Below are 15,247 nucleotides of genomic sequence, written 5' to 3' on the forward strand. Positions count from 1 at the left end.
GGAGGAAAGGTGTTTGGTGATCTCGGGGTGCCTGGGGTGGCCAAGGAAGTCAAACTATCTTCATTTGAACGCTGGTCCCTCCTTTGCCTTTGGTGCTCTCTGTCTCCTGCATGTGCTTCTCAGAAGGCACGAGGGGGAGGGGCCACAGTAACTGCAGAGGCAGACACCAGAAGCTAGCTGTCACTCAGTGTCAGAGATGGGACTGGCCAAAGTGAAAACCTGTCTTTCTCAAGACTTAGCTTGGAGGGGCTCGAGCGACGGCTCAGAGGTTAAGAGCACTGACTGTTCTTCCAGAGGACCAGGGTTCAATCCCCAGCACCCACATGGCAGCTCACAACTGTCTATAGCTCCAGTTCCAGGGGATCCGGCACCCTCACACAGGCATACATTTAGGCAAAACACCAACACACATAAAATAAAAATAAATTTAAAAAAAAAAGACTTAGCTTGGTGGCAAAGGACCCGCCCAGCATATACAAGGCCCTACGCCTGATCCCCAGCATTGAAAAAAGAAAACAACACAGCCAAACACTTAAATGCAAACCTACACTATTATTCATTTTGAACAAATTATTTTTCAGTTTGTTTTAATTCTTGTTAGGGGAAGTATCAACGAAGGAGCCAGGGCTCTGAGAAGCAGTGGCTCAGAGGAAGGCAATGTGGTGACTCAGATGACAGTCTGCAGTGGACACACCGGACCAACGCTGGCCCTGTCTTCACTGCCATGAAGAAGTCATGCAAACACTTGGCCCTGGTGCCACTGTGACGGCTTACACAGCAGCAGGCCCGCTCTCTCAGGCTGCCTCCAAGAGCCCAGCCCCGGCCTGCTGCCGAGCACAGGAGACAAGAGAGCCACGCCTCTGATGCTGCCTGGTTTGCAGATGTGCTACCAGGGGACTTAGAAGACAGAGGAAGGAGGAACCAGGACACCTCCCTCTTCCTGTGCTCCCGCCCTCTGGAAGATGGGGACACACCGGCCCTCACCTTTTCAAACTAACGATGGAGGCGTTCTGCCCGGCTTTGCTCAAAGCTTCGTTCCACTCCTCGTCATCCCCACGGATTATGTATCTGTAACGAGCCCGTCAAGAGAGACCGCTTAAGAGGAAATATGAAGGTGACAAGATGCCCACACCAGCCGCTTCCTACCAGGAGACACAGAAGAGCTGCACTAACATGGAAGGGGACAGGCACAACCAGGCTCGAGGTGCAGCCCCTCCGAACACAACAGTCACATGAAGGTCGGGGGAGGGGCCACCAGGGCAGGGCAAAAGCAGCCTTGCCACAGCTCCCTTTACCACTGCCCCTGCCCTGCACGACCTCCTTCTCCCTACCCTGCAACATCTTTTCTCAAGCCGTGCTGGCACATCAAGCAGAAAGTAGTCTGGCACCCTGAAATGGCCTCGTGGCCGCCCCATCTGCCCAATCACCATCATCAATGATCTGGGTGCAGACGAGCTGCGTGTGGCCTGGCCTATGGGACTGTGAGATCTGTCAGCCCTTGGGTGAGAGGAGAGGAAACATCTCAAGGACCATCTCAAGACCATGAGGCCTTGTACACAGGGTTCTGGAGCAAGGAGCTTGGTTGGTAGAACCCCTCAAACAAGTTTCGAAAATTCACAGGCAAAAGCCAAACCTGGAGAAGAGACGACTACTCAAAGTGGGTGTTCTGCTAAACATCCCTCCTGCAGGGGCCTGAGGAGCAACACAACCCACGTGATCATGAGAGCACAACTTGGGGTCCAGGGAAATGGACAGACTGCCAGGTCTCCACTGCAGTGCTCCTGAAACGGTTTGAGCATATGGGGCTTGGGGTAGGAGACACCCACAGCAGACTCTGCAGGCTGCGGAGGCCAGGGAAGAACTCCTGATTTCCTGAGAGTGGGAGGGGCCTTACTGAGAGAAGTCCATGTCCTTCAGCTTCCCCACTTCTTTCTTGTGTTTCTCCTGGAATTCCTTTGCTGCTTCATCCTGTGGTCCACAGGCAGAGAGCAGGGTCAGAGACAAGGAGTTCACATGGCCCAGGAGACGGGGAAGCAGAGTGTGATGAGGAGGAAAGACACTTCCCTCTGAGGTATCCTCAGAATACTACAAGCAGCTACTAGAGTTTCACAGTATGCACACCCATCAAGTATGCATTTGGGAAAGTATCTGAAAGGGTAGTCGATGTGTGCACCAATACCGCTCAAGTCCTATACTCCCACACTCAGGAGGAGGCACAAAGTGAGAGCCACACTGGCTTAGACCTACAGAATGCTGCTGCTTAGCTAAACCAGTGCAAAGGACCAGCTTTTTCAGTTGTTTCTTTTAAAGAAGTCTTGTTCTGTATCCAGCTAGCTTATCAGAAAAATCTCTGGCCAGGCAGTGGTGGCACATGCCTTTAATCCCAGCACTTGGAAGGCAGAGGCAGGAGGATCTCTGTGAGTTCGAGGCCAGCCTGGTCTACAAAGCGAGTTCCAGGAAAGGCGCAAAGCTACACAGAGAAACCCTGTCTCAAAAAACCAAAAACCAAAACAAACAAACGAACAGAAAAATCTCTGAACAGCAGCTCAAGCTGGCTTTGATCTGGAACAATTCTCCTGCCTCTCAGCCTCAGAGTACAGGGATGTCAGGCATGCACCAGCACCTCCAGCCTGCAGGACAGGTCTGAAGCCATGGAGGACAGTCTAATGTGGAGGCAGGCTAATGTGGCTACATTTGCAGCCACAGGGAACACAGGGACGTACCAGGTCATCACTCAGGGTCTTCATTGTGGGCTCCATGACCACATCCTTCACTACCACCATCTGTTCCTCAATGGCCTTTTCCTGAACATCATTGAACAGCTACAAAGACAACATGAAGGAAGAAAGATGCAGGAGCAGCAGGGTCAGTCATTCACTCCTCACAAGGCATTAGTATCTTAAAGAAAAGCATTCAAAGCCATGCTCTAGACCTTAGGCATAAAGATGCTCACATAGTGAGCAAGAAACAGGCTGGGGATATACCAAATTCCAGCAGTGTTATCTCTAGGATGGAATCCAGCCCTTCACAGACACTGGCTGACACTCTAACATGTGCCCCCGCCCACACCCGCACCCGTGTGTGTGTGTGTGTGTGTGTGTGTGTGTGTGTGTGTGTGTGTGTGTGTGTGTGTAATACATCTAAATTTTAGTACTTGTTAAAAACAAAGAGTGGGCATGTTGTGTTAGTGGAAAGAGACCAAAACCCTGCTCCTGGACCAAGGTTACCTTCACAACTTTGCGGATGATCCGGTTGAAAAGCCCCATCAACTGGCCCGAGGGTAGCTCAATCTCCTTTTCTAGCTGATCCACAGACTTGTGCTGCAGGCCAATGCCCAAGAGAAGAGCCTGGGGGAAGGAGAATCAACTGGCTTTGAAGACAGTCTTTCCTGTTAAAACAGCCCTGCGAATGGAACTATCTCTAGATGAAGCAGGAGTCAGAGAGCTTCCTTGGTCTCCTCTTTCATCCTGTTACTAAGGCACCAAGAAACATGCCTTCCTGAAATGCACTCTAGCTCATACTGTCCTGACGAACACATTTCACAACTGCGTATGAGTCCAGGGTAGCCTGGGCTTCCACTAAGGCAGCAAGTGGGGTGGGGAGGGCGTGGGCTCCAAGCGCAGCAAATCTGCTTGCTAACTACAGCGCCATGCCTCACCTCAGCCTGCAGGGTGAGAATGGACCGCCCATCAGCTCTCCCAGTGCTACCTACCAGCATAAAGCTACCTACCTCTAAGCACTCAGCTAAAGGCCCTGCACCAACAACTCCACCGCTCTCCGTTCTCTCTCATGGAGTCTCAGGTGACCTACCGACTGAGCAGCAGACAGGGCAAGGTCCCCTAGCTGGTTCAGGAAGTACAAGCGGGAAATGGCTGGGATAAGGTCCATGATGAGATGATAATCAACCATGTTCCGAGAGTACATCTCCAGCCGCTTCAGGTCATAGGGGAGAAAAAGCGTCTCCAGATGCTCCCGGCCTAGGGCTGCATATGTAACGAGAGCCACTGAGTCAGGGCAGTCTGCAACCCTCACAGGACAGTGCCCAACACACAAAGCCACCAGGAAGAGGCTGCACGGGTGGCGCAGCAGTTAAGAGCATGCACGTGTTACTCTTGCAGAGGACCCAGACTCAGTTCCCAGAACTCACATTAGTTCACAACCACCCATAACTCCCATGGCCTCTTCTGACCTCCACAGGCCCCAGGCACACATGTGGTGTACCTGCACACATGCAGACAAAATAAATAGTCTACACATAAATCTCTAGAAAGAATTTCTTGAAATATCTTGCTGTCGATATAATCCTGAGCTGGCGGTGCAGAAGCCACCAATATGCGGAGTCAAAGAAAGGCCCCTCACGCCCCAGCAGTCCAAGGACACACCTCCACCCTTCCCCATTTCACTCTTCCTCCAGATTCAGCTTAGGGAAGCGCATGCTCTGCCCAGCTCTAAGAACCCAGATTTCCCCATTGAAATATAATCAGCAAGAGATAAGTAAACACACACAGAGGAACATGTGTGTGGACATAGATATACACATACATAAAAATGTACATAGACACATATAAAACTGTTAACAGGGAAAAATGACCTCTTATACAACTTTTTAAATTTTCACACAACTACACTGATTTATATGCATAAAACTCTTCTACACACTGGCCACAGAGGCTGATTGCACTCTTAGTGCAATTTCACAAATGAGGAAACAGAGCCCCAGAGTCTGACTAGCTCCTTCAGAGCCCAGGTTTCAACCAGGTTCCACAGCGAACCACCATATGAACTTCTCTTACACCTGCTGTCCAGTCACAGCCTGGACAGAGCACAGGCTTGGGAACAGAGGCCTATTCAACATGGAGAGACTGCGGACAGACAAGGCCCTCAGCTCCTGGGCTAACAACTCACCTGGCTGGGCTGGCTTTGCAATGTTCCTGTTCTGAATGATGTTCAGAGACAGAGCAGGAGAGAAGGAGCTGAACTGGTAAGACAGCAGGGCCAGGAACCGTCTTCGAAAATCTGTAGGGCACAGCCGGCAGTTAGCAGTCTGGGGGGCCCTAGCCTGCCACCTCCCTGTCCCCTCTCCACTCCACTGCCTTCACCTTTCCAAAATGCTGCAAGCCAAGCTCCCTGCTCAACCTCGTCCTCATCAGCCAGTGTCGTCAGCATGATGCAAGAGTGTTCTCCAGTCAGGTCGTTCTAGGGAACACACATTAGTTCCTGCTTGGTACCCAACAACCCCTTCTCAGAGCTTCCCCCTGGTGGTGAAGAGCAACTGCGCAGAGAAGGGCTTGGTGCTCCCACACTGCCCCTGTGGCCTCAGTTCACACCTGAGTATCTAATGTTCACAATGAAGGCCACCTCCTAAAAGACCGTGGAAATGGAGCGGCCCGGCAAGTCTCCAGGTCAGGCCTGACTTCTGCTCTGCACCCACTCCCTGCAGGTAGACTCTGAACTCAGGGCCATGAATGCTTCAAGAGGCATCCCATCAGTGCATTCTTGGTGTTTATACAGCAGAAACTTCCCCACAAACCCAGAGAGTCTAAGCTGGCAGCCAGTGTACATGTACAGGCTTCTGTGTGGGAAAGACAGCCTGGCTATGTAGCGTAGGCAGGTCTAAAACTCCTGATGCTTCTCCAAGCTTCGCTCAGTGCTGAAGTGGTGAAAGGCCACCCTTCTGGACTCCCCGACATAAACAAGGTCTCAACTGATGCCAGCACCTAGTGGCTTTCTGTTGCACAGCATTGAGAACAAACCGGCAGAGACAAGTCGGAGCGAGCGAGAAGCTCAAGGCCCAAGGACATAAGACACCCTACGGCCTCTGTGGCTCACTGGTTTACATCCTTCCTGCACACAACTGCCGGTTTATATCCCTGTCTGGACAAGCACTAGCCCATCTGCTACCAGCTGCCTGCCAACACTCACGTCTCCAGCAGTCTCACTTCAGACTTTACAGACACTCGCCACCGCTCTTGCACACCAGCCTTGCACCCTCCAAGAGCCACACCCCCTTCCCCTTCAGCACTGTGGGCCTTGAAAACGGACGCAATCAGTCACCTTCACTAGCTCAGCTGCCGTACCCACACACATTCTTCCCTCCTGTGCTGAGGGATGAGGTGCTTCCAATCCTCCAAATCCTGGTTTCAGCCTCCTGGCCTCCCCAAGGCCTGCACCCCTGCAGTCAGCCCTCTCTGCCTGCACCCCTGCAAAGAATCTCCGCGGTGAACAAAACACACAAGAATCTTCTCTTGTCCAACCCCCACAGCTACCTCACTCTCGGCCCCTTCCCTTTCTGGAAAGACTGTCTGTTCATGCCTGTATCCACACCTCCATCATCTCCCACTGGGTACAAAGGCCTGCTCCATCAGAACACAGTGCTGGCCATCCAGTGGTCACATGCCCTCTTACTCAATGTGATTCCAGGAGCTTCTAAGAACGCATCCCTTCACCAAGTGCATGCTGTCCCATTTAGAGCTGGGACAGGAGTGAACAAAGAACCCGATTCCACTCAAGCTTAGGTGTGTGGAGGACCGGGCTGAGCACTAGACTTCTTGAAAACCACAGGAACACACCAAGAAACGTCTCCTGTTTTGTTGTGTGGTGTATCGGATGGCTTCGAGCTTCCATTTCAGAACAAGATTGCTCGGAGCATTCTCCCCAGACTCCATCTCCCTCCAGCCCCAGCCACTTCTTCAGTTCTGGCCCCTTCCAGACACCTGGCTGAGGTTTAAGCTGCAGTCCAGGTGACTGTGCTACAATCAGCATTTGAGGACTTCACAGCACAGGCCACTCTGAGAAGCATCTGTATGTTCTGCTGTTTGCTATTTCTACCTCTTCAAAAACAAGCTTCACAGCTACCCCATGCACTGGCTGCTTCTCCACAGGCACTAAATACATCATGTGAACTCTGCTGTTCTCACCCACTTTGCCAATAGCTCGCTGTCCACCTCTCTCCTTCAGAAATCAACAGAACCCAGTTCTGTTGTACAAACTCAGGGAAATTCCAGCCTGCAGAGTGAGCCTACAATCTGACAAGGAAGCCCATGTGTACCCCTACCACTTTATTATGAAGCACAAAGCCAAGGATACATCAGACGTGTCAGGTGTCACAGAGGAGTCATTTTGTGACAACCTGCTTCTGAAAGACAGCTGTTTGTCTGTCCATTAGAGTAATCCCTTGCAAAAGCACAGGAACACCCACCCAGGGCACAACCAAGGAGAAACTGATGCTCTGTGCCAACTGCAGATACAAACCCAACCCTCCTCTGTCCTAAGCCTCACTCACCGGGGTCTGTCTCAAATAGACAGGAACAAAGCCAGCTCGTTTCCAGAACCTACAAAAAAAAGCAAAGGAAAGGGTGGGGGAGGGTGTCACCATTTATGCCCTCTGTGAAGCAGCTGAGAGATTGAGAGAGAAGGGCCAGGAGGAACACAAGGCCGTAGACATCAACGCAGACCCCAGCTGCAAAGGAAGACACCACCCACAAAAATGGCCTCTTCCCCTGCCATGCACTGCTGCCAGAGAACAGGCACTTACTTGAGAAGCCTGGGGGTCAGTCCATAGGAAACCCCCAGGTAATCCAGGCGCTCTGCAGGCCTCTCATTCAACTTGAGGAGTAAGGGAGGCAGATCCTTCCGGGGAGTGATGACTTCTTCCAACAAGCTAACAGCCTAGGAAGAGAACACCATCCCCTTAGCAAAGCAAGAGTGGACAGCAGCAGTCTCAAGCCGTCCAGGACACCACACACACAAACAAAAAACCCCACAGATTTCTTAGTGTGTTCCTATGGTTTTCAAACAGGACCCCAAGAGTCAAGTGATCACCTCCAGTACTCCACACACCTAAGCATGTATGAAATCACAGGGTCCCCATGCTAGAACACAAGGAAAGACCGGTTTAGCAATGCCTAATACACTTTAAAAGGGACAGACGTAGGGTTCTGAAAATGCAGCATGAAACTGAGTCTGTCACCTGGTACCTCTATGACCTCCGAGAGTAACCCACCTGAGCCCAGTGCTAAATCAAAGCCCACAAGCTCACCCAAGGCAGCTCTCCCATGGGCATCCGATATAGATCTGTGAAGGTCTGTAAGTCACTAGTGCAGGTTGCCTTGAGCAAGGCAAGTGCAACTCTGTCACCTGGACTAATGCCAACAGAGGCCACTGGGGAGCAGTTTCTCCAACTTGCCGGGCAGCACACTTGCAGGCTGCTAAGCCGCACTCCACCCCCAGAGTTTCTGCTGTGGCACCAGATGATGCTGGTGACTAGGCTGAGACACTCTACCGGGGTTAGGGTGGAGAAAGTGGCTGGCTGCCCAAATGGCTAAGAGCCAAAGACCCATCCTCCCAGTCCCAGGACTGGAGCTTTTCCAGAACGGGCTTACCTCACTGCTCACGGTGTGGATTCCTTGTGGTGTCTCAAAGACCTTTTCCTCCAGACAAGGGAACCTGCCTTCATAGTACATCCGCAGTAGCTGCAGGGCGCGGCTGCCATAGCCCATCTATGAGCACACACAGGAAACAAGAGGGAGGTCATTCTCAGTCTGCCTCAGCCATGTTGTCTTCCTTCTAAAGCATTTGCTCCTGGTCAAACTGCATTTTGAAAAAAGTTATCAATAAAACCCGACACTGGTGTGCCCGAGTTCTTACATCAGACTAGCCCACCAATCACAGCCCTCTTGCGACTGGAGTCTAAGGATGCAGGCTGTGCCACTGTCAGAAAGGGACACTTCTCCAGCTGACTCCTCAATGAGGCTTTCAAAGCGAAGAAGGAAATTACAAACCATCAATCTGCTTCAGCACGCCTGTTCAGGCACACAGGTACACTGCCCTAAGAAGCTGCCGGGACCCATCAAACAGCAACACACAAGGTCTGACAGAAGAGAGGATGTGTTACCCCTTGATAATCCGGATGAACAGCAATTCGAACAACCCGTCCACCAGAAAGGCCTCCGAAGTCTGGATCTTGAAACTGGGAGACACAAACCAGAGGCTTAGCAACACAAGCACCCTCTGGCAGTCAGCTTGCTCACTTAGACATGCCAAGGACTGCCCCTCCTTACCTGTTCCGACACTGTCCACGGGATCAAGTCCCCTGAAGCCTTCTTACCTCGGGACAGGCTATTCAAAATGGACTGGCGGGAAATCTCTCCTTCAAGGCATACCTAGGGGAAACAAGACAGGAAATGCTGTGGGATACTATGTATGTCAAATGTGTTGCTCTGATTGGTTAATAACTAAAACACTGATTGGCCAGTAGCCAGGCAGGAAGTATAGGCGGGATAAGCAGAGAGGAGAATTCTGGGAAGTGGAAGGCTGAGGCAGAGAGACACTGTCAGCCGCCGCGATATGCCAAGTGAGATGTAAGGTACTGGTAAGCCACGAACCATGTGGCAAAGTATAGATTAATAGAAAAGAGTTAATTTAAGATAGAAGAAGTAGATAACAAGAAGCCTGCCACAGCCATACAGTTTGTAAGCAATCTAAGTCTCTGTGTGTTTACTTGGTTGGACCTGAGCGGCTGTGGGACTGGAGGGTGAGAGAGATTTGTCCTGACTGTGGGCCAGGCAGGAAAACTCCAGCTACAAAGAACGGCATGAGCTAGACACAGATCCCAAGCATCAACCTGTGTCGGTTTTCTAAGCCACTGTTTCTACCCCGGGGCTCAAGCCTGACACTGACTAACAGAGGCTTCATTACTCTGCCGAAGGTTTTTATGAACTCACAGGGCACCCAAGAGCAAAAGCCAGAGCACAAAAGGGTCTCCATGGAGGTCAAACAGCATGTGGCACTTAAACACACACCAATTAAGACACAGGATATACATGCAGCTCTATATGGAGCAGCACAAATTCCAGAGAATCCAGTCTGCGACAGGGAAGTAGTGAGACAAATACTGTCTGATCATGTAATAAAGCACCATGTAGCTTTTAAATGTTATGTAGATTACAAACACTGACACACTGCAGCAAAGTCTGACATCTATAATCCCAAGTTTATGGGAAGGAAAAAATGGCAGATGTACATACATGTACTCATGTGAGCACACACACATACATACCAGGAGTTAAACTTCTTTCTCCATGTAGCCTTTAAGTTTACAAGAATCGTGTAATGCTTTTGTAATAAAGAGGAGAAAAAGCAGTTCTGCCTTTTCTCCAACCATGAACAGGTTTCTAGAATGTCAGCTTTCTCCAGTGCATGTCCTTACTGCCTCAACCGACCCACCCACCTAGATCCAAGTCAGGGCCCAACAGCGTCCCTCCGTGTCCACACGAATGTCCAGACCAGTGCCACACCATGCTTTGCTCTGCTCTGTACCTGAACAACTGCAAGCACTTCCGGCAGGGCATTCTGGGTCGGGGGCACGGGTGGCAGAAGGCAGAAGAGGTGGTGAGCAGGCGCGTCAGAAAGCATCTGCAGGTCGTTGGGAGAGTTCTGTGGGGCACACACATGCGTCAGTGCAAGGCACTCCTTACATCATCCTTCACTCCCGAGGAGCGACCGAGAGTCAGTGGCGACGGCAGCTCCAAAGCCTCGCAAAGGCCCCTTTCTGTCACTGTGCGAGCCAAGACTCCGCAACGGCTGCAGTGGGACTGGGCCTCCCGTACCTACCGGCTTGTCCTCTCGGGCTCAAGGCTGAGGTCATGGAGCAGAAGTTATCTGGCACTGTTTATTCCACAACTGAGAAGTAAAGTTCCCCCAGAGGAAAGGCTACTTGCTATTTCAGGAAAGCATGCCACCACAATTAACACCAAGTCTTCAGCCTCCCCTCAAAGGCCGTTCATGGAAATGCTGTAATACCCAGACACTCGGGAAGCAAGCTCTCCAAGCTGCTGTTCGCTCTTGCATTTCCCTCTGCTACATCAGAGTCCCTTCGTTCAACAGGAGGAGCTGGCCTCAGGCCAGAAAGCACCTCAGGGCTTCAAGTGCTGATCCCACGTCAGCCCATTGGTTCGGGCAGTCCGATGGCTGACAATGCCAGTGCCCCTTAAGAGGGCACTACTGCCCGCCTTCTAGATCCCACTCATTGACTCCGAAACACTGTGTCCAAAGCCTGACCCAACCCACACAAGCTATAATAGGGAACATGACCCTTCCAACAAGATCACTGGACCCTGCCAGCTTCGACACATTTAAGTCCCAATGGAATGGCCACCTAGAGCCCTGAGGAGCAGGTGGGGAAAGACATGAGGAATGCTCCCTCCTGAAGGGCACGTCAGAGCAGGACGGTTACCTTGTAATGAGAAGCCACATAGAGGGCCATGAGCCGCTGGAGAAAGACCTCAGAGGCCTTGTGGTAGCAAAAGAGAGTGTCTCTGTTAACGTAGTAGCTGGTCTGGAGTTAAGCAACAGGAACAAAACCACAGAGAACCCAAAACAAGACATATCAGCAAAAAATGTCCCCAGTTTGAGAACAGCATTTCCCCCATCTTAAGGAATAGGAGTCCAGAATCCTGAGCAGAAGCTACAGTGGAAAAGCCTGAGAAACAAAATTAGAAAACGTTCCTTTAAAAAAAAAAAAAAAAAAAATTAAAGGCCCATGCCTTTAATGCCAACACTTTGGAGGCAGAAGGTGGTGGATATCTGTGAGGTCAAGGCCAGCCTGATCTACAGAGTTCCAGGACAGCCAGGGTTACACAGGACACAATGAAATGTCTCATTTCAATGCTCACTGTTTTGCTTGGGCTGGCCCTGAATTCGTGAGTCCACAACCGCCTGCCTCAGACTCCCAAATCAAGGCAAGGACTACAGGCACATGCCACTGCACTAAGCCCAAACCCTTTTCTCCAACTGCTTCAGCCCTCACAGGGCCACTGAGACAGAGGATACAGCTCACAGGCCTGAGGCAACGGGCAGCCGGAGACTATCCGGGTGATGTTGAGGCAGTCCAGGCACAGCAGGTCATTCAGCCACTTCTCTACTGCATCCCCAGGGGCGTATCGGATTGACTCTTGGAGGGACACCTCGTGCAATGTCCGAGCTGTCACCCACAACACATACAATTAGAGACAATTACTCACAGCAATACATCTAACAGCCATAAGAATACTCCACTTGATCTGTGACACAGTATCCAGATATCCATGGCTCCAAATTCAAAGTGGGTGAATTACAGTGTTTTGGGTTAGATATTCACTCACCTCTAACCCCAACCTAAAAGAATCCTACTAAGTCAATATACCCTACCCATATCTTTGAGTAGGAACCAAAGGCCCCAGGAATGTGAAGACCCAAGTCCAGTTCGAACCTGGGGGCTGGACTACAGCTCCTCTCAAAAAGCTGGAATGTCCTAGGACCCGAGTTTTCGGGCAGCATCAAGTTTTGGTACCGCCATGAGTGCTGGGTAAGATGGTGAGAAGCCAGCTAGGTACCTGAGGCCAGTCTGGCTGTTGTTGTGGTCTTATTCTCAGCAGTGGTGCTGACCTGGCTCTGGGCACTCTGCTGACGAAGCTGCTGAATGAGTTTGAGGGACAGTGACCGGCCAGTGCCCTCGTACCTAGGAGAAAGACAAAGGCAGTTAGACATAAGGTCCCCAATCTACTGTCCAAGCAGAGTTATCCAGATGAAATCAAAACAGTCTTGCTCATCTGAACTTCCAGCACAGCACACATGTCCCAAGGACAGCCCTACGAGATGAACCATTCAGGCTCATAGTCAAGCCCTAGTATGGACTTCAGCACCTTTGGGTGGGGAAGCTGATCATCCTCATCCCCAAAGGAGATTGTCCTACACATCTCACAGGACTGTGATCTAAGAACAAGTCCTGAAAGATGCTGTAAACAAAGCATTTGGCCAATGAAACCGGAACAATGCTACACCGTCACTATCAGTCAGTTCTACTAGAAGTTACATGAAGATATGAACTGAGACCTTTTCACATGTGGAAAATCAAACAATCCACCACCCAAGTGATTCTTTTTGTAAGATGTATTTGCTTGTATGAGTGTAAGTGTTTGCTTACATGTATACATGTGTATCAGTGAATGCATGGTACCCACTGAGGCTAGAAGAGGGCATCAGATCCCCTGGACATGGAATTACAATTGATTTTGAGCAACATATGGGTACCTGAAATGGAATCAAGTCCTCTCTACAAGTGGTCAGTGCTCTTAAGCACTGGGCCATCTCTCCAGCGCCCTGCCAAAAGAGTCTTTCTATTACCTTCACCTAAGAGGTGATAAAGGGCCAGGCAAAGGGCTAAATGGGTAAAGTGAGGACCTGAGTTTGGATCCCCAGAGCCCACGTAAAACAAGGCTTGGTAGCATGTCTGGAATCCCATGCTCCTACAAAGAGATTTTCTTGTCTGTCAATTCTGAGGCCCCAGAGAGGAAGGGAAAACATTCAGACCTCTGCCAGTGTGTGTCCTGGCAACAGGTGTTCAGAATGAGAGCCGGGAGGAAGTGGGTAGGGGTCTCTACTGCACCGTGGAGCAGCCTGTTTCCTTGGACAAGCACTCAAGTTCCTGGAGCCTCAGTTTTCTCCCGTGTGCACCCAGCAGCCAGGGTAGCCTACAGGTCAGCACAGGAGAATCTCTAGAAGCTTGAGAGGCAGCTAGCCTGGTGTATGTAGCAGCAAACAACAGGCTCTGTCTCAAACAAGGCAGAAGGCTAGGAATAATACCCGAGGCAGTGCTCACACACACACATTCAAAGAGAAATAAAACTAGGGGCTAGAGAGGTGGCTCAGAGGTTAGAACGCATGTTGCTCTTGCAGAGGACCTGGGTTCACTTCCCAGTACCCACCTGGTGGCTCACAACCACCTATAACTCCAGTTCCAAGGGATCAGACACCCTCTTCTGACCTCTGAGGGCACTAAGCATGCACACGGCACATATACATACAAGCAAACAAAACACTCATACACATAAGATAAAATAAATCTTAAGAATTAAAATAGGACCAAAAATAATAGCAATTAAGAGCACTGGCTATTCTTCCAGAGGTCCTGAGTTCAATTTCTAGCAACCACACAGTGGCTCACAACCATCTGTAATGGGATCTGATTCCCTTTTCTGATGTGCATGAAGACTGAGCACTGATATACAGAAAGTACACGAATAAATAAATCTTTAAACAAAACGCTCAGGGTAAAGCACTTGCTGCAAGCCTGGTGACCCAAGTTTAATCCCCTGGAGCCACAAGGGAGAAGAACAGACTCCTGTGTGCTATCCTCTGACCTCTATATATGTCTGTGCAGGTGAGTGAGCAAGTGCACACACACACAATGTGTGTGTGTGTGTGTGTGTGTGTGTGTGTGTGTGTGTGTGTGTATTTCCCCCCTTTCCTTCCCAGATAGTTCTCTGTGAAGCCCCTGGCTGTCCTGGAACTCCCTCTGTAGACCAGATTGGCTCAAACTCACAGAGATCGCCTGTCTCTGCCTGGGATAAAAGACATGCACCACTACCGCCCTGCTACAAAACGTAATTTTAAAACTTAAAAACATTAAGCCATTTATAATTTGCTCACTGAGCCAGCTCTTCATTTGTCAACATTTCCTCCTTGTTGGCAGTCCAAGAACATGTGGTCACAGGACACACACTGTTGGTGATTTTCTATTTTAATTTAGTATTTCATATTTTCATAATTTCATAGTTTTTGTTATTACATTCCAAGACTAAGAATGTTTGCTTTTACACAAATGCTACTTGTACAGAATGATAAAAAACTACAAAGTTGAAGTGTTTTATTCCTCCTTTCTACCCTACAGAACAAATTTCTCCAAAGGAATCCTATTTCTTTAAAAAAACCAAAACCAAAAACAAAAAAAACAAAAAACAAAATTCAGGCCAGCAAGATGGCTAAGATTTGCTTGCTGCCAAACCTGATGGTCTGATGTCGATCCCTGGGGCCAGCATATAGGAGAGAACTGACTGGCAAGCTGTCCTCTCAGCTCCGCTCATCAACTATGACACACAGAAACACCCCCCCCCCACTCCCCCAACCCCCCCCCACACACACTAAATGAAAAATATTTTTTTAGTCCATGAATAAGCAAAAGTAACAAAACCGAAACTTTCATGTTCAAAAAGATGTTATCAAAAAGGTGAAACCCCACAAAACAGATTAAGTTTTGTAAATAGTGTATTTGATAAGGGTCTTGTACCTAGAATATAAACCTTACACCTTAATACTAAAAAGACAAATAATCCAATCAGAAAAATCCTCAGAGCAGAGCAGCCTGAGGATGTAGCTCAGTGATAGAGTGCTTGCCTAGCAAGTGCCAGGGCCTAGGTTCAATCCCCAGTAC

General features: G+C 49.9%; 1 protein-coding gene across 1 annotated transcript in view; it reads right to left on the reverse strand.

Moving 5' to 3' along the window:
• The window catches only part of Nat10 (N-acetyltransferase 10), a 44,136-nt gene that overhangs the window by 2,227 nt on the left and 26,662 nt on the right, over positions 1-15,247 (reverse strand). The window contains exons 13-28 of the mRNA XM_036185290.1: positions 12,372-12,496; positions 11,830-11,980; positions 11,234-11,330; positions 10,318-10,434; positions 9,060-9,161; positions 8,894-8,968; positions 8,382-8,498; positions 7,535-7,668; positions 7,283-7,331; positions 5,100-5,196; positions 4,906-5,016; positions 3,811-3,983; positions 3,228-3,347; positions 2,724-2,822; positions 1,895-1,968; positions 985-1,068 (exon numbers count right to left, since the gene is read on the reverse strand). Of these exons, the coding sequence (XP_036041183.1) occupies positions 985-1,068; positions 1,895-1,968; positions 2,724-2,822; positions 3,228-3,347; positions 3,811-3,983; positions 4,906-5,016; positions 5,100-5,196; positions 7,283-7,331; positions 7,535-7,668; positions 8,382-8,498; positions 8,894-8,968; positions 9,060-9,161; positions 10,318-10,434; positions 11,234-11,330; positions 11,830-11,980; positions 12,372-12,496 (1,725 nt within the window). The remainder of the gene's footprint in view (positions 1-984; positions 1,069-1,894; positions 1,969-2,723; positions 2,823-3,227; positions 3,348-3,810; positions 3,984-4,905; positions 5,017-5,099; positions 5,197-7,282; positions 7,332-7,534; positions 7,669-8,381; positions 8,499-8,893; positions 8,969-9,059; positions 9,162-10,317; positions 10,435-11,233; positions 11,331-11,829; positions 11,981-12,371; positions 12,497-15,247) is intronic.

This window comes from Onychomys torridus, chromosome 4 (genome assembly GCF_903995425.1).
Source record: "Onychomys torridus chromosome 4, mOncTor1.1, whole genome shotgun sequence".
Taxonomy (NCBI): Eukaryota; Metazoa; Chordata; class Mammalia; order Rodentia; family Cricetidae; genus Onychomys; species Onychomys torridus.